This window comes from Diabrotica virgifera, chromosome 2 (genome assembly GCF_917563875.1).
Source record: "Diabrotica virgifera virgifera chromosome 2, PGI_DIABVI_V3a".
Lineage (NCBI taxonomy): Eukaryota > Metazoa > Arthropoda > Insecta > Coleoptera > Chrysomelidae > Diabrotica > Diabrotica virgifera.
In genome coordinates this window covers 29,789,632-29,815,374 of record NC_065444.1, presented here as the reverse complement: position 1 = coordinate 29,815,374, position 25,743 = coordinate 29,789,632, and the positions used below count along the sequence as shown (strand labels likewise).

General features: G+C 34.0%; 1 protein-coding gene across 2 annotated transcripts; it reads left to right on the top strand.

The window, feature by feature from the left end:
* Positions 1–2,438: 2,438 nt before the first annotated feature.
* Positions 2,439–24,943, top strand: LOC126879475 (zinc metalloproteinase nas-14-like). 2 transcript variants are annotated; one of them, XM_050642505.1, is made up of 4 exons: positions 2,439–2,788; positions 12,106–12,348; positions 20,619–20,739; positions 24,723–24,943. In XM_050642505.1, the coding sequence occupies exons 1-4, from the start codon at positions 2,487–2,489 to the stop codon at positions 24,906–24,908; spliced, it is 852 nt and encodes a 283-aa protein (XP_050498462.1). In that variant the 5' UTR covers positions 2,439–2,486; the 3' UTR covers positions 24,909–24,943. The 2 variants fall into 2 exon arrangements, with proteins under 2 accessions (XP_050498462.1, XP_050498461.1); XM_050642504.1 differs by having other exon boundaries at positions 2,441–2,788; positions 12,106–12,344; positions 20,615–20,739.
* The last annotated feature ends 800 nt before the right edge of the window (positions 24,944–25,743 follow it).

The following is a 25,743-nucleotide window of genomic DNA, read 5'->3' as shown; positions in this document are numbered from 1 at the left end:
TTAAAACACCAAAAATATATTCTGCCTTATTGCTTTACTGACGTCTGTAAAACCTAAAAACCTCTCATAAATATTACCACGTAACGCCTATCGAACAACAATTGATAGTTGTGAATGACATGATAATTAGAAGTTTTATCTACTTCTAGCGAAAAGCAAATGGTTTTCAGAATCTCAGATTCAATAACGTTATTCAAAATGTAACTAATTGATTAGATTAGTCCATCCTGTTCTGTTTTAGACGTGCCGCTAAATATCTTCGAATCAGAAAAAAATTGGAAAATTTCAAATCGTATTTCTTAAACAATTTTATTAGTTCTCTATAATGACTTTGATTTAACGAATGCTCCGATTCATAATGTCCTGTAAATGATAATTCCTGACAACTTAAATAAATTACAATATCAATTAAACGACGTAAAACGGCGTGATTATTTTTTACAATTTCTGCCGATGCTTCCAAATGAAACATCGGCAGATTTAAATGTGCCGGACCTACCGCTTAATGCGTACGGAGAGAAATATACGTTTGGTTGCTCTTCGACTCGTATTTCGAAGAGCTTTACGAGTAAATCGTCAAGCTCCAGATGAGCTGCGGTCGGCTTGCCGAAAACAGTCAAATGAATGGTTCGGATCATTCATTTTTTGAAAAGTCTCTTATGCGCAGGGATCACTTAACGCTCGGATTGGCCGAATCCTTTTAAAAACCACGAACAAAATCCAGTCTGTATTGTCTGACAGATTTTTTTTATTTCACAGATACAAATGACAGATACATGATTAAAAAAAATCTATATCTATAAATGTATGGATCGGCACTGCCGACCCTGCCGACCCTGACCGGCCGCCACTGATGTAGCGATCGAATAAACAACGTAAGTCAATTTATTTATATAGGGTGTCCCAAAAGTAGCGGAACGGTCGAATATTTCGCGAACTAAACATCGGATCGAAAAACTGAAAAATACGTATTTAGTCATTTTCAAAAATCTATCCAATGACACAAACACCAATTCCCACTACACCCCCTGGAGGTGGGGTGGGGGGTAGCTTTAAAATCTCAAATAGAAACCCCCAGTTTTTCTTGAAAATTTGGATTTGTTACGTAAAAGTAGTCAACTTTTATTCAAGACATTTTTTCGAACTGTGGATAGATGGCGCTATAATTGGGAAAAACGATTTATCCTGATACCATAGGTAAATTATAGAAACGGTCTAATATCTCACGAAATACACTTCCAAATGAGAAACCAAAAAACAGATTTTTAATCTTTTTCGAAAACCTGTCGAATAACACCAAACATGACCCTCCAACCCACCCCCTGGAGGTGGGGTGGGGGTAACTTTAAAATCTTAAATATCAACCCCAACTTTTTATTGCAGATTCGGATTCGTCATAAAAAACTAAGCAACATTTATTCAAAACATTTTTTAAAATTCCTGATAGATGGCGCTAATAAATCGTATTTTTCCAATTAAAGCGCCATCTATTAACAATTCTAAAAACTGTTTTGCATAAATGTTGCTTAATTTTTTATGACGGATCCGAATCTGTAATAAAAAGTGGGGGTTGCTATTTAAGATTTTAAAGTTACCCCCCACCCCACCTCCAGGGGGTGGGTTGGAGGGTCACGTTTGGTGTTGTTCGAAAGGTTTTCGAAAAAGATTAAAAATCTGTTTTTTAGTTTCTCATTTGGAAGTGTATTTCGTGAGATATTAGACTGTTTCTATAATTTACCTATGATATCAGGATAAATCGTTTTTCCCAATTATAGCGCCATCTATCCACAGTTCGAAAAAATGTCTTGAATAAAAGTTGCTTACTTTTACGTAACGAATTAAAATCTGCAATAAAAACTGGGGGTTTCTATTTGAGATTTTAAAGTTACCCCCCACCCCACCTTCAGGGGATGTAGTGGGGGTTGGTGTTTGGTGTAATTGGATAGATTTTTGAAAATGATTTAACACGTGTTTTTCAGTTTTTCGATCCGATGTTTACTTCGCGAAATATTTGACCGTTCCACTACTTTTGGGACACCTTGTATAATTATTTCTGACTTCTGTGAAAATCATTGAAGAAAAAAAGACTAGTTCTCCCCCTTTTTTGAATTTATTACTATTTTTCATTAAGGGTAACCGATTTAATTATTTTTAGCCAGTTTTATCTTCATAGAAAATTATAATCTAATTTTTTTATTAATATTCTCCCGACCTATTTGAAAAGAAGGGAATTCTATTCTTCTTGTTTTGATGTTGTTTATCACCTCGCAATCCTTTTGTAGCCTTCACAATCCACCCTGGTCTAATTATCATTGGATTCATCATGTCATCCTATTAAAAAAAGAGTGGTTGTATTTTTATATTTAATATATGAATAGTATGTAGGTTTTTGGTTAAATAATAGCAATTTATATTTTCAATAAAGTTTCATATACAGTATTGAATTCTTTATCTTTTAGTTTATATGCAAATACTTATTGTGGGATATGTCGAAACATATATTGCATGTGGTAATACTCGTAGCTTTGGTTTTCGTTGAGGATATCGCTAACAAAAGAATTAAAAAATCAAGATCTAATGTAAACTATAAGAATCCAGAAGAAAATGACGACTATTTTGAAGGTGACATCATATTGCCACAGGATTCACTGCGAAATGGCCGAGTTGGAGAAACGTGGAGATGGGATCAAGGAATCATTCCATATCAAATTGATGAAAATATTACTGTTACACAAAAGGAAAAGATTCATCTAGCAATTGCCACGTTTCATAAATACACATGTGTCACGTAAGTTTGAACAATTTATTTATATTTATTGGCAATAAATATTCTTTCCATCAAATTAGCCCATAACATCCATCTTCTCCCTCTCCTAATTTTCCAGATTTCTCTATCTAGTACCATTTATATAAATCTAAGTCTAGCATGTGGTTTTATTTAAGTACTATTTTTATTGATTCAGTGAATTTGTACTCTACACTCTACGAGCTCCCTAGTGGGAAAGTTTTGGGGTAGTTCTGATTTCTTTCATTATATATGGATTTTGGGCTGCTGAATCCGAATGAGGTTTTCGGACAAAATTTCTTGCCGGAACATTGAAAAAATCGCAAAAAAATCGAAAAATTTCAGCTTTTTTCCGCTTTTTTGCTCAAATCTCGAAAAACAATAACTTTTAGTAAATGGCCTGTTAACAAAAATTAAAGTACTTAAAATTATCTACAAAAATCACTATTTACTTTTTTTTTCAGACGAACAGTTCGGTCTAAAGTGCAAGTTGAAAATTGCCAATTTTTAACGGTCTTGGCAAAACCCACTTTTTAATTCCAAAACTTTATTTTTTATTAGAATGCTGTCATTTGATAAATTTCTCCTAGTTTTCTGTACAAATAATAAATGTTAGTTCATAATATGAATATGGTATGTCTCTTCTCACAGCTTCCATGAATCCATTCCATCCTAAAATACCGATAATGTCTCTGCTTTTCCCTTAGAGTCACAGATCAGGCACAAATGGAGTTACAGTTTCAGTTGGTGTGAACATTCCCTTCGGATTTTGATTTCTGATAAACCTTGAGGTTTTGTCCTTTCAAAATGTTTTAGTTGAACAGCTGTCTGACTTCCATAAACCTCAGGTGCGGGTTTAGTTTTTAGCCGAGGAATGGATTGGTTAGGAGCTATTGCATGTTTTGGTGCAATACAATAAATGCCATCCATGACGTAAAAAGTGTGGTATCTGTCGATTGTATGTACGTTAACCCTTTCTGTCCCAACGCTGCATATATATGTTTTTGAAAAAGTGGGTCTGTATTCCCAGCCGCCGTATATATACGATCAAGGTGTTATGGTATCAATTTACCAAAGCCGAAAATATGCGTTGCTTATAAAATTTTAGACTCATTGGTGTCCCAATGCCGTAGAAATATGTCGGAAAATGTTAGATTATTGTTCCCAAAGCCTCAAAATGTTGGCACCTAAGACAGGTCATGCGGACCCATTGCCGTATATATTTGTTCACATATTTTAGATATATGCTATATTGTAGCACTGGTGGCAACGCTTATAGGTAGCTGCTAGAAGGTGAAGCGTTTGTAGCCACAGAAAAGACCAGAAAAAAAGAAGCGGATCGAGATACATGTGTGCAAGATGCGGAGTCTGCCTTTGTTGCGTAGTGTCACGTTTTGAGGAGTACCACACAAAAGAAAACTTTTAATGTTAATTTACATTACATTATCTTTTTTAAGTTAGTTACATTTTTTCAAGTTGGTTTGCTCTCTGATGAGTATACTTTTAAGAACTTTAAACTTTAACGAAAACGTTTAAGTTGGTTAAAAAAAAACTCATTAAAAAACCTGTTTTGGTCATTTATTTGTTTATTTATATTCGACGTATATATAAGGCAATGGGACTCTAAGCATGAAAAAACCTTTGGGATTGAGATACCAACATGCAAATTAAGGCCTGGCATAGAAAGGGTTAAAATCAGCGTTTTCGTACACCTGTTGTGTAAAGCGCGGCTGGTCAATTTTCTGCGGATCGCCTGCGATTGCTCAAAGTCTTGTAGCGGCAGTAAGGCCCTAATAGTTGGTCTCACCATTCCTTGCAGGGTTGGCCGTTTTCTCTAGAAAAAGTACGGCTCAAGAAAATAGGTTGATGTAGTTTTCTCTTTGGGGTTTTGTTCATCCTATACAGAAGCTGTTCGCCTGGAAGTGTCAGTATTCGCAGGCGATCCGCAGAAAGATGAGGTGCCGTGCTTTACATAGCAGGTGTACGATAACGCTGATTTTAACGTACATGCCAAAACATGCAGTAGCTCCTAAGCAATCCATTCCTCGGATAAAAAAGAAACCCGCGCCTGAGGTTTATGGAAGTCAGGGAGCTGTTCAACTAATTCATTTTAAAAGGACGAATACCTCAAGGTTTATCAGAAATCAAGATAATAGATCCGAAGGAAATGTTCACATCAACTGAAACTGTGACTCCATCTGTGCCTGATCCTTTGTGGCTCTAAGGGAAAAGCAGAGACATTCCCGGTCTCTTAGGACGGAATGGACTCATGAAAGCTGTCACAAGAGACATACCATACCTATGAACTAACATTTATTATTTGTACAGAAAACTAGGAGAAATTTATAAAATGACAGCATTCTAATAAAAAATAAAGTTTTGGAATGTAAAAAGTGGGTTTTGCCGAGACCGTTAAAAATTGGCAATTTTCAACTTGTACTTTAGCCCGAACGGTTCGTCTGAAAAAAAAAGTAAATAGTGATATTTGTAGATAGTTTTAAGTACTTTCATTTCTGTTAACAGACCATTTACTAAAAGTTAATAGCTTTCGAGATTTGAGCAAAAAAGCGGAAAAAAGCTAAAATTTTTCGCTTTTTTCGCGATTTTTTCAATGTTCCGGCAGGAAATTTTGTCCGCAAATCTCATATTCGGATGCAGCAGCCCAAAATCCATATATAATGAAAGAAATCAGAACTACCCCAAAACTTTCCTAGTCAAAACACAATTTTATTGAATCATATTGTAAATAAGCCACTGCTACTACTACATGTCGGTTTATAACGTCCTCCGCCGTTCTTTGACTTCCAATCGCCACATCGTCCGGTTTTCCATAGGCTATCTTCTACGATTCTTTCTCCCAGCTCTTTGTCTATTCCTTCGCTCCTTCCAACTCGTTCTCGGTCTATTTAGTTTTATCTTTCCTTCTAGTTGCCATTTTAGTATTTCCCTTGGTATTCGTTGTTCATCCATTCTTAATATATGTCCAAACCAGTTAAGTTGTTTTGTTGATAATTCATCTATGATTATTCGTTTATTCCCTTTAAACAGGGTGTTTCATTGGGAAACGGAAATACTTTAATGGTGAATAGAGATCACCGAGGCGGTTCTAGATAGATGTACTATATTTTTTGCCCTACCGACTTTTATAACCGAGTTACAGGGTGTTTTATCGATTTTGCTCATTTCTTTTCTAAGCCATAACTTTAGAACCACCCTGTATATGTTTTTTGATATTTGGTACAAATATGTCTCATTCAAAACCCAAACGACCGACATACTAATCACTGGAAAAATCCAGGTCCGGATTAACAAAAAATTATAAAGTAATTGTGACTAATCAACACCCTGTATATTGAAATTTTGAAAATCTGTTTGCATATTTGAAAAGAGCACAAAAAACTAAGTTTATTGATTCGCTTCAATTTTTCGGCCAGACAATTTTTTGACTTTAAATTTGAAATTATATTGAATTTTTTAAGAACTCTGAAAGTAAAAAGCAGGTATTATTGACTTTTAATTATAAATTATTAAAGTTAATGAATAAATACTCATTTTAAAAATAATCAATAATTATTTACCACATTGAAACGACCCAATTACTAATAACAAGAAAAATCCAGGTCCGGATTAACAAAATAATATAAAGTGATTGTGACCTTGAACCAACACCCTGTATATTGAAATTTTGAAAATTGGCGCATTTTAAAAGAGCATAAAAACTGTGATTAATAGTTCATTTTAATTTTTTGCGCAGATGATTTAATTACATCAATGTTGAAATTATATTGAAATATTAAAGAACTGTGAGATTAAAAACCATGTATTATTAACTTTTAATAATTTAATGTTAACCCTCGTAAAGCGGTGCTTAGATTCTTACGTAAACGACGGTGCGGGGTGCAATTGCACCCCATCCGTATATCCATTGTTTTTCATATTTGAACGTCGGGGAAATTGATTTGAAAGATAAATAGGACTTGCTTATTAAACTATGAAATATATTTTTACAAACAAAGTACTCATTTATTCTTTAAAAAAATTATTACCGTTGCATTACAAAGACATCAAATTTTTCACAGAGTGAGCAACACAAAGTTTTTGCACATAATACAGTTATGTCGGGGCTTTCTGTCTTTTTCTGTGACATAAGTAACACCGACCTTGCCCCTTAGCTCTGTTAGCTCCAGGTGGAACATCAGAAACGTAAAATTCAGGATATGAAATTTTCATCATATTATGCACCCTACAGTCATTTTTCCAAAAAAACACTTAAATGCAAAGAGTTTTAAATGCTGTAATGGGTGGAGTGCGTTTAGAATTGAATTTAATGCGAATAAAAAAATGGACAAAAATAAAAAAAAATATTAAAAAAGATAGGTGAGAAAAACGAGGTCTGGGGTGCAGCTGCACTCCGCACCGTCTTACGAAGGTTAATGAATCAATAACATTTTAAAAATACTTTATACTTATTTACTACGCTGGCTTCATGGATTCTCTTAATTTGTAGCTGTATGGACATCATTAAAAATTTTAATCATTTAGTAAAGAATCAAAAAAACAGCTATGTCTAATAAAATGAAACTCGTTATACAATTCAACAATTTAACATAAATTATAAATATTTGAACTATACGCTCTGAGCTTCGCTGGTGTCGTTCCGAGCGGTTACTAATTCTACTTTTACTGGTAATTTTTAAATTTATTATTTTAATTGTTATCGCTTAATATTTACAACGCAAAAAAGTAATTAAATTGTAATCGATTTTTTTAAGATTTTTCTAATCATTTTGACGTTCTATTGATAAAATATCAATTTCTTACTTCGGATACTTTGACAATAATCGTGTAGATGGCGCTAAGATTATAATAGATTATTTATTTATAATTAGATATTACGGAACATTAAAAAAACTTAAATTCAGTATTTAAAACGTAAGTATATTTAAGGTAAAAATATATACCACAGCTTTGACCAACTAATATTGTTTATAATTAATGTTTTTAATTTTAATTTTAAATTAATCACTTTGACATTTATGTCAAATTTCCGGTAAACGTTTACAAACTTGTCACTACTGGCGTTCGCGAATTTGTAAATATCCCCTCTACGTACGAGCTCACAGCGTATACCAGTTGCTTAAAACGTCCGACATTTTGTTCGATGCATTTCCTTGCTCGTTTTAAAAAATTTCGAATGGATTTTCTGATTACATTGGGATTGTTCTTAAATTTTCTGGCAGCTTCTTGTCACCTTGACAGAATTAATGAATATGATTTCAAAACTGTCGTAATTAAATTATTTGCTCAAAAATGTGACATGCCCCTTTTAACGCAGTTTTTTATGCTCTTTTAAAATGCGCCAATTTTCAAAATTTCAATATACAGGGTGTTGTTTCAAGGTCACAATTACTTTATATTTTTTTTTGTTAATCCGGACCTGGATTTTTCTTGTGATTAGTAATTGGGTCATTTCAATGTGGTAAATAAGTATTGATTATTTTTAAAATGAGTATTTATTCATTAACGTTATTAATTTATAACGAAAAGTTAATAATACCTGCTTTTTAAGGTCAGAGTTCTTAAAAATTCAATATAATTTCAAAATAAAGTCATAAAATTGTCTGGCCCAAAAATTGAAGCAAACCGTTAAACTTAGTTTTTTGTGCTCTTTTGAAATATGCAAACAGGTTTTCAAAATTTGAATATACAGGGTGTTATTTTAAGGTCACAATTACTTTATAATTTTTTGTTAATCCGGACCTGGATTTTTCTCATGGTTAGTATGTCGGTATTTTGGGTTTTGAATGAGACATAGGTGTACCAAATATAAAAAAAATAAACAGGGTGGTTCTAAAGTTATGGCTTAGGAAAGAAATGAGCAAAATCGATAAAACACGCTGTAACTCGGTTATAAATTAAAATATATTTTAAAATATATTTCTTTCTTTTCTTTAAAATATATTCTGCGTTTAAATTTTTCAAAAATATTTATCAGGTTTTTTCAGGATTCGAAAAAGTGAACACAATGTCCGTGGTAATATTTTCCAAATCTATCTTTGTCTTACAACGCACTCAGTCGAATATAATGTCAGTCAGACAGTGACAATCATGCAGTGACAATTTTAAATATTTGACATGGCATCGGGAATATTTTGAGTTATTGATTAAATAATATTAATATATAGGGCCGGTTATTCGAACGTTAATCAACAATGATCACTATCAAATATTTAATTACTGTCACCAACTGTCAATGTCAACTTTGATTGGGTTGCTAAAAACATAATTGATTATAACTATAAGATTAGTTAATCAATTACCATAACAATTATTAATATAATTTTTTAACTAATTTCATAATTGTAATCCATAATTATGTTTTCAGCAACCCAAACAAAGTTGACATTGACAGTTGGTGACAGTAATTAAATATTTGATAATGATTATTTTTGATTAGCGTTCGAACAACCGGCCCTTGTGTATTTGATAATAAATAATTGATTTAAGACGTGAACTTAATAAAAAGTTATTTATTGTGTATTATTTGTGAAAGATCCAAGCAGAGAATACATCAGAATAATATATTCTGTGATCCAAATCCAAGTATTTTGTTGTTAAAGATGTTCAAAATTGTAAGTGTTCCATCTTCTTCTTTAGGTGCCGTGTCTGTATTGAGATGTTGGCCATCATCATGTTTACAATTTCTTGAAATCTCTCTCTATCGGCTGCTGCGCGAAATAATTCTTCTACTGTGCAGCCACACCATTGTCTAGCCATGAAAGTTTCTTTCGACCAATCCATCTCTTTCCCTCCACTTTTCCTTGTATTATAAGGCGAAGCAGATGGTATTTAGGTCCTCTAATTATATGGCCTGTTTTTCTCCTCTTTATGATGCTTATGAGCAGACGTTCTGAATTCAGCATTCGAAGAACATCTTCATTGGAAGTGTGCGAAACCCACGATATATTTAGGATTCGTCGATAGCACCACAATTCGAATGCTTCTATTTTGTTTAGCATTGTGGTTTTTAACGTCCATGTCTCACAACCATACAATAGGATAGACCACACATAACATTTCAGCACCTTCTTTCGAATATTCATCGACAGGTTTCTGTTACATAAAACTGGTTTCCAGGTCATAAAAGCCTTCCGTGATATTTCGATCCTAAATATTATCTCTTCATCAGAGTCACAATTTACATTTAACCAGCTGCCAAGGTACTTGAAATGATTTACCCGTTCTAACTCCTCTCCATCAAGAGAAAGCTGACCTTGATCTATATTAATCTTTCCAACTGCTATCCACTTTGTCTTTGAAATGTTGATTTTAAGGCCTCTTCGATAACTTGCTTCACTGACTAGATTTAGTAGTGTCTGAAGATCTTGTAAATTTTCAGCAATAATGGCTGTATCGTCAGCGTATCTAATATTGTTGATTACTTCTCCGCCTAGCCTTACTCCCTCTTGTCTGTCATCCAAAGCCTCCCTAAAGATTTCTTCAGAGTACAGATTTAAAAGGGTGGGTGATAAAACACAACCTTGTCGTACTCCACGTTTTATCGGCAGATTTTCAATACGACTGTCTCCAATTTGGATAGAGGCTACTTGATTGTAATATAAGTATTTCAGCGGTCTTATATCGTAGTGGTCAAGTCCTGCTGCCTGCAGGCAATCGAAAAGTGTATCATGTTGTACTCGGTCGAATGCCTTCTCGAAGTTGATGAAACAAACATAAACGTTCTTTCGGAATTCACAACTTTTTTGTAATAGAACGCGCATACAAAATAGTGCTTCTCTAGTTCCTAAGACCATTTCTAAATCCAAATTGCTTATTACCCATTCTAGTTTCGCACAGAAGGAATACTTGATTTTGTATAATACGTAAAAGTATCTTAAGTGTGTGACTCATCAAATTGATTAGTCTACAATCGCTGCATTTGGTGGGCCTGCTTTTCTTTGGTAATGTTATAAACAGTGACTCCAACCAATCATCTGGTATTTTCGTTCCTTGTAAATTTTGTTAAAGAAAGTAGTCAAGTAGGTAATGTTTTCCTCATCTAAAAGTTTAAGTAGCTCAACAGGGATTTGATCTGGTCCAGGTGCTTTATTGTTTTTGACTTGTTGTATTGCTTTTATGACTTCTGACTTCAGTATACTGGGACCTCTGTCTAATTGGTCGTCACAGGTAGTATTTGGAGTATTTTCTCGAGAAGCATCGTCAAAAAGGTCACTGATGTGTCTCTCCCATTCTTTGCACTGTTGTTCGTGATCACAAATTTTTCCGTCTGCGGTTTTAAGTACGTGAGCATTTTTCTGTTTTCTAATTCCGGAGGTATATTTAAGTTTCTTGTGGAGGTTGAAAGTGTCATACTTTTTTTTGGAGGTCTTCTATTTCTTTACACGAATTCTCGAGCCAGGATTCTTTGGCCTGTTTAATTTTTCTTTTTATGAGTTTGTTGATTTCACGGTATTTGATAATATTTCTATTTTCCATAGTATTTCTATGTTCCATAGTAACGATATATTATTAAAAAATCACTTTAACACTTTTCCTTTTCTTTTCTTTATTGAGTATTAGTTTTTTTGTACATATAAATTATTACAATCACTGAATACATAGTTAGTGAAAACATTATCACATTTATTAACTGAATTAATAATTTGCAATTATACAAATATAACAGTTATCCAAGAACATTCAAAAACCATCTCTTTAAGTTAATGATGACATTTTCAAGTAAAATGACATTCTAGTAATGTTTACATATCCATACTAGTGTGAATATTACTACACGTAATTTGCCGTGTAAAGACAGAAAAAAAGAGGGATAGCCGTAAAATATTTGCGAATTATGTACCGATAGCCTTAAGAGACTTTTCGCTTTTCTATAAGAGATGTCGTCGGAAGCGTCCCAAAAGTGGATTTTAAACTATTTTTAAAATTCCGCTTAAAATAGACAGTTTTTGATTCAGAGGTGTGCAGGCAGCTCTACTGAAGAAGTCTGTAAGACAGAAACAGCTATCTAGAGATTTTGCATCGCCTCTGAATCGAAAGGAAATAGAAATTGTCTTTTTCATTGTTAATATATATTCAAGTATATTCAAATGGGAAATAAGCCACAATTTTACCTAAAAATGATTTTATTAACGTTTCGACGCCTATTTTTTGTATTTTGACAACGACACCCGACTTGGGCGTCGAAACGTTAATAAAATCATTTTTAGGTAAAATTGTGGCTTATTTCCCATTTGAATATACTTGATTATAAAAATGCCACAAGAAAATAGCTTCAGAACAACGTTAATATATATATTTAGATTCAGACCTGCTCAGCCTGATGATAAGTATCGTATCAACATTATACACGAAAAAAAGAAGATCTGTGCTTCTCCCGTAGGAAGGCAACCTGCTGGATACCAAAACGTCACTCTAGGCGACAAGTGTCGATTGGGGAACATTATACATGAATTTATGCACGTAATTGGTTTTTGGCATGAACAAAGCAGAAAAGACAGAGACGACCACATCAATATTATACTCGATAATATAAAAGAAGGCAAGTATTCCATTCTGAAATAAATTTTAAATACACATAGTAGTACGTTCTTTAACGGTAAAATATTCCAAAACCTCTAAATTTTAAAGAACCACTTGTATTGACATGAAATTTGGCACACACATATCTAACAAGTCAAAGAAAAAAATGGATATTGTGCCGATATGTGCTTTTGCCCTGGAGGTGGTTTTCACCCCCTTTTGGGTGTGAAAACTATTCGTCCAAAGTAAGTCTGGAAATGGATAAACTGACTAATTCTAAGAAACTTTTGTTCTATAGAGTTTTTTCACTAAGTCAATATTTTTCGAGTTATTTACCAGTGAATATGTTCATTTTTTCAACAAAGTAACCACGATTTTAGACGGTTTCCGCAAATAACTCCAATAGTAAGTATTTTGTCGAAGAAACATTCTTAATAAAAATATAGCTTGTAAAAAATTTAAAAAAAATGGTGTATATATCACGTCTTTATATCTAGTAGAAGCAGAGTTATAGCTAATGAAAAATAGGTTCATATTCGTCAAATTCCAAATGGAATACTTTAACGTGAAATAACCAAAAATGAAGCACATTTCGGGGAAAACTCATTACAACTTATTTAAAATGTTTAAAAAAAGCTTCATTTTTGTTTTGTAAAAAAAATTTCTAGCATCAAAAGTAAACAAGTTACGCTCAAAATAAAGTTAGTCCCTTTTTTGTTGGTAAAAAAATCGGGAAAATCACCCCCTAATTAGTATCTCAAATGAAGTTAATCGTTACGACTTCACAAATTACTTGACTCGTGTATGTATTGTTTATATGATCTGTAAGTTCCATTGGTTCAAAGTCCTTATTTTTGAAAGGGCTGTAGTTAAAAGGGGTTGAACGAGTCACTGGTCACGAACGTATGCAAATTTAGAAACACCAAATCTTAATCAATTTTTGTCTAACATAAAAACAAAAAAATACATGATATTCAGAAAAGCAATGCTGACTTTTTTGTTTTTCGAGATTTTTGGTATCTCTAACAATTTTTTTTAAGTTATTTTGAAAAAAAAGCATATTTTTCAAAATTAAAATTTTTAAAAATTTTACTTTAAAACCAAATTTTTAAAAAAATAAGCATTTTGTATCGATGAAACTTACATATCATATTAACACAACATAAGTAAAATAATTTGTGGAGCGCTAACGATTAATGTCATGTAAGTTGCTAATTAGGGGGTGGTATTCCTGATTTTTTTGCGAAAACAAAATGGGACCAAATTTATTTTGACTGTAACTTGCTTAAGCTTAATGCTAGAAACTTTTTATAAAAACAGAAATAAACACTTTAAAAAAGTTATAATGGATTTTCCCCAAAAAGTGCTTAATTTTTTGGATACTTCACGTCGAAATATTCTATTTGGAATTTGGTGAATATGAATCTATTTTTCATTGGCTATATATAACTCTGGTTCTACGAGGTCCAGAGACCTAACGCGTACACTATTTTTTTTTATTTTTTTTACAGGCTATATTTTTGCTAAGAACGTTTTTTTCGACAAAATACTTACTTTTTGAGTTATTTGAGAAAAACCGTCTAAAAATGTGGTTATTTTGTTGAAAAATGAACATATTCACTCGCAAATAACTCGAAAAGTGTTAACTTGGCGAAAAAGCTCTAAGGAACAAAAGTTACTTAAAATTAGTCAGTTTAACGATTTCCGGACTTATTTTGGACATATATTTTTTCACCCCCAAGAGGGGGTGAAAGTCACCTTAAGGGCAAAAGCACACATCGGCACAATATCACTTTTTTTCTTTGACATGTAAGCTATGCGTATTCGAAATTTCATGTCAATCCAAGTGGTTCCTTAAAATTTAGGGGAAAAACCGTGAAATAATGTACTATAGGGGACTTACATAGAATTTAAAAAAATGCTATAAATCACAACGGAACATAATTTAAAACATATACCTATCAAAGAAAACTATTTTTTTTGTCTTTCGATTAAAAATACGATTCCTAAAGACGATTAAAAATTCAAATTATAACAGCCAGCCCAAAACGCACCCTCATTGGTCGTGACGTCATATCATTGTGTTATTGGATGTACTCGCCATTAATTCATTAGGTTTGACAGTCGTTTTGACACTGACACTCAGTTTTATATATCTATATTTTAATATGTAGTTGCTAATTCTGACTAATATTTGAGTGTTTTTGCTGACAATTTCGAACTAATATTTTAAGCGCATACAGTAGCGATCAACAGGTAGCAACAAACGAGGTCCAAGATTGCGGCTGTAATTTTGAATATTTTGTCGAGATATTTGGCACACATATTCGTAATATAATAAAAAACGGCGGTACAGAGCCCAATTTGAGAAATATGTTAGTATGTTAAAATTACTCTATAACTAAATACAATATTGCAAAAAGGAGCCTGTACCGCCACTAAGAAGAACAAAAAAATACTTTCTTCAAATAAGCTTTTTTATCCCATGCCTAGATTTTGTGTCACATTGGATCTACTAAAAATCGATTTTTTATAACCAGAAATCGAACGTGACTGACTCGGCAACATTTCGCGCATATGAGTACAAAAATTATTGTGTTTGATAGTATAAATGTCACTGTCAGTGTCTAATTACCGACGCACTGTTGTCTCACTGTTGAAAGTTTGCAGAACTTTAGAAAAACAAAAATATTGATGACGCGCTACTGTCTACTCTTAGTGTTTTTGTTAAGACAATTTGTAATTAATAGTTGAGTGTTTTGATTACTTAAGACAATTTTTTTAAAATTACCGAAGAGGATTTTTCGAAAGGCCAGTCTGATAACTTACCTATAGTAAATATGTGTATGGTGGCCACATATTTTCAAAAGGGTGAAAATTCTTCCGTTGGAGAAGTTGGGGAGTTAAAGCAGATAAGTAAATATGTAGATATATTATACGCCGTTTTTTATCGGCTGGTAATCCAATGAATACTTTATTGGGGTTTTTAATAGTTGTACTTTTACAAAATGGCACTAAACGACACTTAAATATAGTGTTTCCTCTTATTTTCCAAAGTATTTCAAAAGTAAACCTTCTTTCCTTTCCTTCAAAAACTGTATCAAACTAAAATCTCAACAATCTGGTATTTATTATTACAATGACATACGATAAATATCATTAAAATGTAAATATAACCATAATCATAAATAAAATAGAATTATGTTACGTCACGGGTCGCTTGAAATATACACAGAAGATTTTAAATTTGTACTTCTAAGTTATTATGAGTTTTTGAACCGTGAAATTTTGGAACATCATTTTTAAACAACACTGAACATCATTATTTTTATTAAAAAAGTGTGCAAGTTCTCTATTATGTATATAAAGTATGTCAATTTGAAAAGGTGGCATCCTCTATGATTTAGTCCCTATAGAAAATCTAAGAATTTGCAAAACCTCTTCAAATTTATTTGTGTGGAGAACATTTTTTGGATTAGTTTTCAACTAAATTACATCAACCCTCTAGTGGGGGCGGACGCAACCACCAAAATATTTAATGGAAAGGGGGTTGAGTGATACCTCATTTTAAAGGTCGTTTAACCAGGCCCGGACTGGCCCGCCGGCCCACCGGCCCTTGGGCCGGTGCGCCTTTTGCCTTAGTATCTATCCATAAAAAAATTAAATGCTGAAAAAAAAATTTTTTGAACCATTACACAAATATGATGCAGCTATTATTCCCCTAAAAATGTTTTCACTTGCCTCTGATTTCGCCGTTTAGCCCCGAGGGCGCACCAGAAACCTACACAATGAAGCCAGTCGGTACAACAAAATACCAGGTATCAGGTATCAGATAATCAAATAGCTTAGATACGGCGCCCTCGAAGACCATTTTTACGATTTGGGCGCCTTTCGTAGCAATCAATATCCGCTGTTTCTTTTATAATAAATATGTAGCTTTGATGCAAGGAGCGGCGCCCCAGAAGAAAATTTTTAGGATTCGGGCGCCTTTCGTAAGTATCAGTTTCAGCTGTTTCTATTCTAATACATAGCTTAGACGCGGCGCCCTCGAAGACAATTTTTACGATTTAGGCGCTTTTCGTAGGTATCAATTTCCGATCATTCTATTATAATAAATAGTTTAGATGCAACGTGCGGCGACCTCGAAGACAATTTTTAAGATTCGGGCGCCTTTCGTAGGTATCAATTTCTGCTGTTTCTATTATAATAGAAATAGCGAATATTTATACCTACGAAAAGCGCCCAAATCGTAAAAATGGTCTTCAAGGGCACTGCGCGTCACATCTAAGCTATTTGATTATCTTATATCTGATATTATTGTAAAGAGTGTTACATTCCACAATTGGCCTAAAATATATAGGTGTAGTTTTCGGCGCTCCATAACTACATAGATACATTATACATACAGGATTTTTGCGCCCCAGAATCCTAAATATTGAAGCCAGACAATGAACAAAATACAACTTGTCAACTTGTATCAGGTATCAGATAATCAAATAGTTTAGATGCGATGCACGCCGCCCTCGAAGATCATTTTTGCGATTCAGGCGCCTTTCGTAGGTATCAATATCCGCTGTTTCTATTATAATATAAGAGTGTTACATCTCACAATTGGCCTAAAATGTATTATGAGTAAATTCATCTCGTATCAGGTATCAGATAATCAAAGTCTAGAACACATAGCTCGAAAATGGTACCCAGGGCTTTATGTTAATAGTCTAGATGCAACGCGCGGCGCCCTCGAAGACCATTTTTACGATTAGAGCGGCTTTAGGTATCAATCTCCCCTGTTTCTGTTATAATATAAGAATGTTACATCCTACAATTGGCATTAAATCTACATGTGCAGTTTCCTGAGCTGGTTAACTACATACATTATACACATAAGATTTTCGCTCCCCAGAATTTTACATAACGAAGTCGGTGAGTACAAGCAGCGCCCTTACACTTTAGGTTTTGTGTTAAAATAGTTAGCGCCAATTAGTATAGTGTAACCAAAACCGTGGACCCAAATCCTAACAATGTTTTCTAGTACGCTGCTTTTTGTTCTCAATACGATATACCTGTATAAAAAAATAATAGCTGTGAATTTTAAAGTTTAACACATGGGTTTAATTTAGTCACCATAGGATTTTTCTTCTTCTTTTTGTATAGACATGACCTTGTCTGTTTTTTCAATTTGCCTCTAGTAAGTTGTCGTTCCATCGTTTTCGTGGTCTTCCAACTGATCGTCTTCCTATTTGGGAACCGTGTCTCGCTGTCCTTACTACTCTATTTGTTGTCATTCGGCTTATGTGGTAACTCTATTCTATTCTTGTTTCTTACCCAGTTATCAATGTTATCCACCTGTCCACCTTACATCTCCGTCGTATATCTGTTCTTCTAGCTCTGTCCCATAGAGTCTTACCATCGATTTTTAGAAGGGTTTTCATCTCCGCTGTTTCGAGCAAACTTTTTGTCCCGTCTGTGTCGAGTCGTGTTTCTGCCGCGTATGTCATAATTGGTCTGATGACTGTTTTGTAAATTCTGCCTTTCATTTCTTTTCCGATATTTTTATTTCTCCATATTGTGTCATTCAGGCAACCTGCGGCTCTGCTTGCTCTATTCACTTGAACTTTCATTTCTGTTTCGAGCCTTCCGTAGCTAGATAGTGTGATGCCTAGATATTTAAACTCCATCACTTGTTCCATTATCTGACCATCCAGCTTCAATTTACATCTTATTGGATTTACTGTTGTAACCATGCATTTTGTCTTTTTGGGTAAATTAACATGTTAAATTTTCTGACGGCTATGTTAAAAATTGGTGCAGCATTCGTTGTAAATCAACTTTCGATGTCCATCTGTGTGGACACGCTTGCCGTCTCCTTAGTCGTTCATTCCTCGCCGGATTTTTCCACTATTCTATCTCGTTTCTCAATTCTGCTGAGGGCGACTTGTCTGAAAGTGCCCTCCATGTCTTCGGTGACTCTCTTAAGGTTTTTACCGCATTCTTGATCTCGACCTTCGTGTCTGTATTTTTGGGACATTAGTTTCACTAAATTATTTGTAACTCTGGTAAGTTTCTCCATTGCTGTTATCATAGCCTTATGTCGGAGCCCTCTTCCTTCTCTCTAGATCTTTTTTTCCCAAATGAGGAGCTCCTTTCAAGTTTGCCTCCTTGGAAGATCCGTCTTGGTCAGGTCCCTACCCCTGACCGACGATCTTCTAACCGAAGACCCCCTTCTCCGAAGATTATAGTCTCCTCCTTCCTCTTTTCCTCTTCGCTGAGTACTTTCCTTTTGTACATTCATAGTTTGTTCCAGCTGCACCACCACTGGTGACTCGCTCCATTGTCTCTTCGTTTTGTTTTATTTCCTGCGTCAGTTCTCCGAGGGCTCCGTTTGCGGCCGTCTGACGCTAGACCGCTAGACCATTCATCACTAACACCAATCATCATAATTTTTGTCAAATGTTTTTGAACCAGTAGATTATTCTGTAAAAGCAGTTGAAAAATTATTAGCACTTTTCAAAACCAAAGAGCGTAACGGAGTAAAAGGAATACTTGAAAACTGAAGCTATATGTTTGTGGCATCTTAATATAATTTACTATTCCCAATAAAAATAGTAAATTACTTTATGGATTTAAATTTAAATTACATTTAAAAAAATTCACAAGTAATATTGATTTACTTGACATAAAAAGTTTGATGTAAAATCTTAGGAGGGGGGTCTGGCGCCTTTGTTTAGAGATTAGGTTGGCGCCTTTTTAGGATTTGGGTTGGCGCCTTTTTCATGAGCCAGTCCGGCCCTGCGTTTAACTACCTTTTCAAAAATACAACATACATTATATTTCTGTAAAGTACCTTTGGAAAAATCTTGGACTAAATACTCCAAAAAATTCTACTTGATTTTTCCAAAAATACGCCAAAAATACTCAAAATAATCCAATACTCAAAAAAAAATTCAATTTGGAGGTCATTATTCCAAAAAAACTTTGGAGTTCTGAACTCTACGCTTAATATCTTTACAGTTTTACTTGATTTTTACAAAAGTACTAAAAAGAAATATAATATACGTAGTATTTTTGAAAGGGAAGTTGAACGACCTTTAAAATGTGGTATCACTTAACTCCTCTTTCCATTTAAGATTTTGGAGATTGTGTCCGCTCCCGCTAGAGGTTTGATGTAATTTTGTTGAAAACTGGTCTACAAAAAGTGTCCCTCACAAATAAATTTGACGTTTTTTTGCATATTCTTAGATTTTCTATAGGGACCAAATGATAGGACATCCTCTATTTTTGGAGTTCCGAACTCGATACTTAATATCTCTACGGTTTTATTTACTTTTTCAAAAATACTCTAAAAAATACTTAAAATATTTCAATAGGTACACAAAAAAAAATTCAATTTGCAGTTGAATACTTCAAAAAAAAATTTTGGAGTTCTGTACTCGATACCTAATATTTGTACGGTTTCACTTGATTGTTACAAATAAATATAATGTATGCGGTATTTCTAAAAAGATAGTTGAACGACCTTTAAAATGAGGTATCACTCAACCCTTTTTCTATTAACGATTTTGGGGGTTGTGACCGCCCCCGCTAGAGAGTTGATGTAATGTAGTTGAAAACTGGTCTACAAAATGTCCCCCTCAGACGTGTCTTTACATATTTTTTGATTTTCTATAGGAACCAAATTATAGAGGGTGGTACCGTTTCAAATTGACACTGTATATGGGTGCATGCAGGTCTTCAGCAAAAATCTTGCCGAACGCTATAAATGCCGTAAGAGCACAAATCGTTAAACCTTCTGTATGTAAACGATTACCAATAAGATATAAGATATACATGTTTGACTATGCCCTAGCTCGTCAGTATACGGGTAGGTGCGAATTCATAAACAAACAGTTTAATGAATTTGTCTTCAAACTTCACATCTCAGATGAAAAAGTGCTATCTGATGGCGAGGTACTCAAAAAGCAACTTGAATGGAGTGGTTTTCAATCTCTTGTCCTAATATGAAAAGTTGCGTTCACGCAGGTCTCCGGCAAAAGTTTGAAGACACATTCGTTGAACCGTTTTCTTATGAATTTGTACCTACCCGGATACTGACGAGCTAGGCCATAGCGATAAATGTGTACCTTATTGGTACCCATTCATTTACAGAGGTAAATTAATTACTTACGTCATTTTTATTTGATTTTAAAATCACATGAGGAAAGCCATATAAAAGCACGAAGACAATTTTTATTAATACTAAAATTTGTATAGAACGCTTATTTAATACTGTTTTAAATTAATTTTTTGTAGGAAGCCAAAGGAATTTTGAGAAAAAAGATGATATTAATTTTGGCCAAATGTATGATTATGAATCCATTATGCACTATCATTCGAAAGCGTTTACAAAAAACGATAATATTACAATAATTCCAAAGGTAAGATAGGTATACATAATTTCATAACCTATTCTTTACAAATAAACAAATACAATGCTACAAAGTCACAAACTGTGGCAACATCGGCTAATTCTAAATAGTTGTTGCCATGTACAGTTGTATACAGTTGAGTCCGCAATTCTTTACCCGTGCGTCATTAATACCTGGCAGATAGAACACATACTTTTTATGTAGCATCATTCTCTTCCACGCATGAAACTAATGACAAACCAGCTGCCGCCTGTTATTAAGTAAAAACACATGTTATTTTTATGAACGATCTAGACTCAGTGCATTGAAAAGAGATAGGTACAAAAGAAGACGATTCGGTAGGTTTTCACATATTTTAAGTACAATTTCTGGCGTTTTGGTTTATCTACTTTTGTGGCTGTCAGTTTGTTGAATTTTTTGTTGTTATTTTGTCGAATTTTTGGTATTTGCATGAAGTTTTTTTATAGTATACAAACAATTGTTTTCACAACTAATTTTATATTGGAGTTAGAAATTTTATGATAAGTTTATGTTATTTTACGATAAATTTTGACAACGTACAAATAACTTCATTGTTGACAAAGTTAAGGAATGTTTGTGTTTAATGTTCTGCCAAAGTGAATAAAATAACAAAAAGAAAATATGTTATCGAATTTTTTTATAAATTGTTTATTTATTTATTAATCAATGATAATAAAATAATTTATTAGCACAATTACAAGCTGTAATTTTGCACCAAAATTTTAAAGCAAAACTTAAATTTGACATTCTATTTATTTGATAACGTCAAATTTTATACTATAACCCGTGATCGGAATAATACTTATTTTTTGTCACTTACTGTTGCGTTTAGTAAATTTCCGACTTGTTTCGTATGCTTTAAATGATGACGCACGGGTAAAGACACGGGGACTCAACTGTACTAACGGTTTACCATGAATGTGATTTAATGCTTGAGAAATTTCGTATATCCAGTCCCACAAAACGGATTGCTCAAACATATATCTGCAGACAAAATCAGTCAACTGATTTGCAATATCTAATGAAAGGTCGTACGAAGATGATATTGCTGAATAAAGCATGATAGCACGACGATACTTTAGTAATAAGAAGACATAAAATCTCAATAGTATATAACGCGCTATAAGAAGTAGTCACTTCTGTCGCAAGTGCCACGTGACGTTATTAATTGTCTTTAAAATTTTAAATATATCTATAGCATGTATAGTAAAAAGTAAATTAGAGTGAGCGAGAAAAAATTGGCGAGAGTTAGAAAAAAATGGAGGATGTGAGATGAAATTGGTGGGTGCCAGAAAAATAGGAAGGAGTCAGAAAACATAGGAGGCAGTAAAAAAATTGAGTGCAGTGACTGTAGGGGGCAATTGATTGTATCCCCCGTCACATAGCGACTGGTCTATTTTGTTTATCTCATATATTCTTCTATTTCTACTATATTATTATATTTATTATATCTATTTTCTGAGCATCTATTCTTATCTTCATATTGTCTTTTCTAGTCGTCATCACTATCTACTTTGATCCACTGTTCTTTGACAGGCATGCAAATTGGCCGTATCCATCCTTGAGTGTCAACTTGTCGTTCTCTTGCATATATCGCTAGCCTAACTTCCTTCAGTTTGCCTCTGTTTATTCATACTTCTGTTATTAGTTTATCTATCTTTTCATCTTTGCATCTTCCTCTACTAATACTACTGCAAAAGTAGTATTTTGTTACATCGGCATCTCAACGTAGAAGCCACGCATTTTTGTTACTTTTTAGCTACATTAGCTGATTAGTTTTTTCTTTTTCCTTACTTATGTTGGAGTTTATCATTCTCTTTAGTTTCACTTTCACTCAGGAAAAAGAAAAAAAACTAGATGTAACTTATGGAACAAAAAATGAGTGGCTTCTCGTTGGAGAAGCCGATGTAACAAAATAACGCTTTTGCAGTAGTATTAGTAGAGGAAGATGCAAAGATGAAGAGAGGGAGATAAACTGATAAAATTAGTGTGAATAGATATATGCAAACGGGATGGAGTTAGGCTAGCGATATGTGCAAGAGAACGACAACTTGTCACTCAAGGATGGATACGGCCAGGAATATAGGAGATAAATAAAGTAGACTAAGTTTCGGGCGCCAGAAGCTGGGATCGACCAATCTCCCAGGTGTCTTACACTGCTGTCAAAACTATATCAAATCAATAAGTAAATGTAAATATAAAGGAATAAGAATAAATGATATATAAAATAAATAAATTGATAAGTTTCCAATAAAAATACAAAATTCAACCTAAAATGTGAGCTGTACAACTAAACTAAAATGAGGTACCGAAAATAAACTAATCAAAAACAAAGAAGCAGTATAAGTCTACCTGTTTATTATTAATAAAAAAATAAAAGACAAAAATAAGTCAGAAATAACATGTATACAAATATGTCCAAGAAGTAATAATACAGAAAATTTAGATAAAAGAAAAAGAAATGGACTAATAGAACTACTGTCTTAGAACCATAAGGTGGGCACCACGATGGGCACGCCAATGTAACAAAAAAGTCACTAGTTCTAATAATAATAAATGTCACTAGCTCTAATAATAATGTTGTGATACAGTGTTTTCTTGTGGCATGTCTAACTTAGGGCTTGTCCATATGTGGGCGGTTTGTCAACGTCGACTGCGAAGTTTACCTGTTTTAAGGTACGATTCCGAACAAGACCGCAAACCGCAAACTGCAAACCGCAGACCGCAGACCGCAGCGACAGACCTACTTGTTCATATGGCTTCTTATGAGCTTGATGTCGAGTAGAGCGGCACTGTCGCTGCCGCACGCAGAACGTCGCCACCGCAGACCGCAGTACTGCACCAGAACCAGTAGGGTCGCCGACCGCAGAGCGACAACATGTATTTTTATTGTTTCCAAATTGACTGAAAAGTGAAAAGAATTGAATTTCTTTTAAAAATGAGTATTTCAAATGAAGAAGAAGAGCAATTAATTAAATGTGTAGCAAAATATTCAGTTATTTACGACGCAAGCTTCCTTCAAATTGTCTATTTTTAAATAGAGACCTAGTTTACTTCCTTTTTCTTTTATAATGTAAAAGTAAAAGATCGTCGTCATCTTCTTCTTCCATCAAATAAGATATAACATTAATTCATCGTTGTTCATTGCGTCTGATATCCTACTTATACGACTTTTAATATTATACTATTATTATAAATTCCCATCGTGCAATGCTGTTGTCGCTATTATGTAGATGCAGTGCAGTTCTGCTCGGAATTGATCTGACCGCAGACGACACTGTCGCTGCAGTCTGCGGTTTGCGGTCTGCAGTCTGCAGCCACTTTCGGAATCGTACCTTTACTTGATTTCACACTAATGCCGCGGTTGAAGTTTCACCCTAAAGGCAAGCGTCCACAGACCCGCATCGTACGCATCGGACGCATCGTACGCAACGGATTTTAGTTTGCCTTGTACAGAAACTTATGTAACCGCGTCAACTGATCCGCATCGTACGGATCGCATTATCGGTAATCATTGTAAGGCAAACTAAAATCCGTTGCGTACGATGCGGGTCTGTGGACGCTTGTCTTAATACTAAGAAAACAAGGGCAAAACAGGTAAACCGCGCAGTCGACGTTGGCAAACCGCCCGCATATGGACAAGCCCTTAAGTATTATGTTTGTAGGAATGTGCCACAATTATTGGTGTAATGAAAATTACATTTTTAATTAATTAGTGCTTGATGTTTCGATTTCCGGAGTGCTCAATAAACATTATTTTGAAAATTACTGAATTTTCAGAATAATCTTTTTAGTCTGTAGGCGCTATATTTAAATGCTGTATTTAAAAATCTACTTTTTCCGGTGGTTTTTGTTGTAAATACTCGATTATTTCTGTAATATTAGACAATTTTTAAGTGACCAGTGACCACTTGTTTTTTTGGAATGTATATCTTTACTTTTATATACATTTTAATAAATCTGCTTTGCAGGATACGTCATTCAATAAAAAGATGGGTCAACGAATAGGATTGTCGAAGATAGATATAACTAAAATAAATCTAATGTATCATTGTCCTGAAAAAACAAAGGCAATTAGTGACAGTCCTACAAAATATTTTGTCGTAACAAGAAAGGAATACAGAAAAGGTTTAAACCATACTAACCAAACTAGTTGAATTAATTTTGATATTAAAGATTAATCAGAAATTTACCGGATCTACCTTTATTTCTAAATAACCTAGATATACATGCTCTAAATCCTGGGGGGAGGTGCCAACACATGGCATTCTTCCAAATCATGTATGTCTTTTTAGTTCAATGCCTCGTTGGTAGGGATGGCGGTTGTTGACAAAACACCGGTTTCGGTAATACCGGTTTTTTTACTTACGGTTTAACCTGGCGGTTATAACTGGTCAAAAAAACCGGCTATTACAAAAACAGGTTTTCGGTTTTTTGAATCAATATCCAATACCCAATAGGTTACAACGTTACATTTTCATTGCATTTTAGTTTTCGATGCTCCAGTCGAATCGATATCAATATTATTCATATCCATACTACCGATATCGATACCGCGATAATTGATCGTTATACATATAAACGGCGTCAACGTGAATTGGGTATTGCGTAGTGGAATAGGAATGGTGGAACTGGAAGTTCAAACTAGCCAATTGGGATCGACAATAGAAATCAGTCATTAGTGTTGTCAAATCGGTTTCCGATTTGATTATTTTTAGGGCGAAAAATTTCCCATTTTTTTCTAGTGATCGGGTTCTCGAATACTAAAAAGCGAATAGTATTATACTATAGCGAATAGTCTCGAGACTTAAACCTCTAGCTGGCGAAGCCTCTAGTTTATATAAGGTTTAGCTAACAAAAACAAAAACCGTAAAATAAAAGTGAGAGATACCTCAACCCAAGTAGTCAAGCTTAAATGGAAGTTCGCAAGACATACCCTAACGCAGAACGATGAAAGATGTACTAAGATCCAGGAACCACAAACCAGGAAGA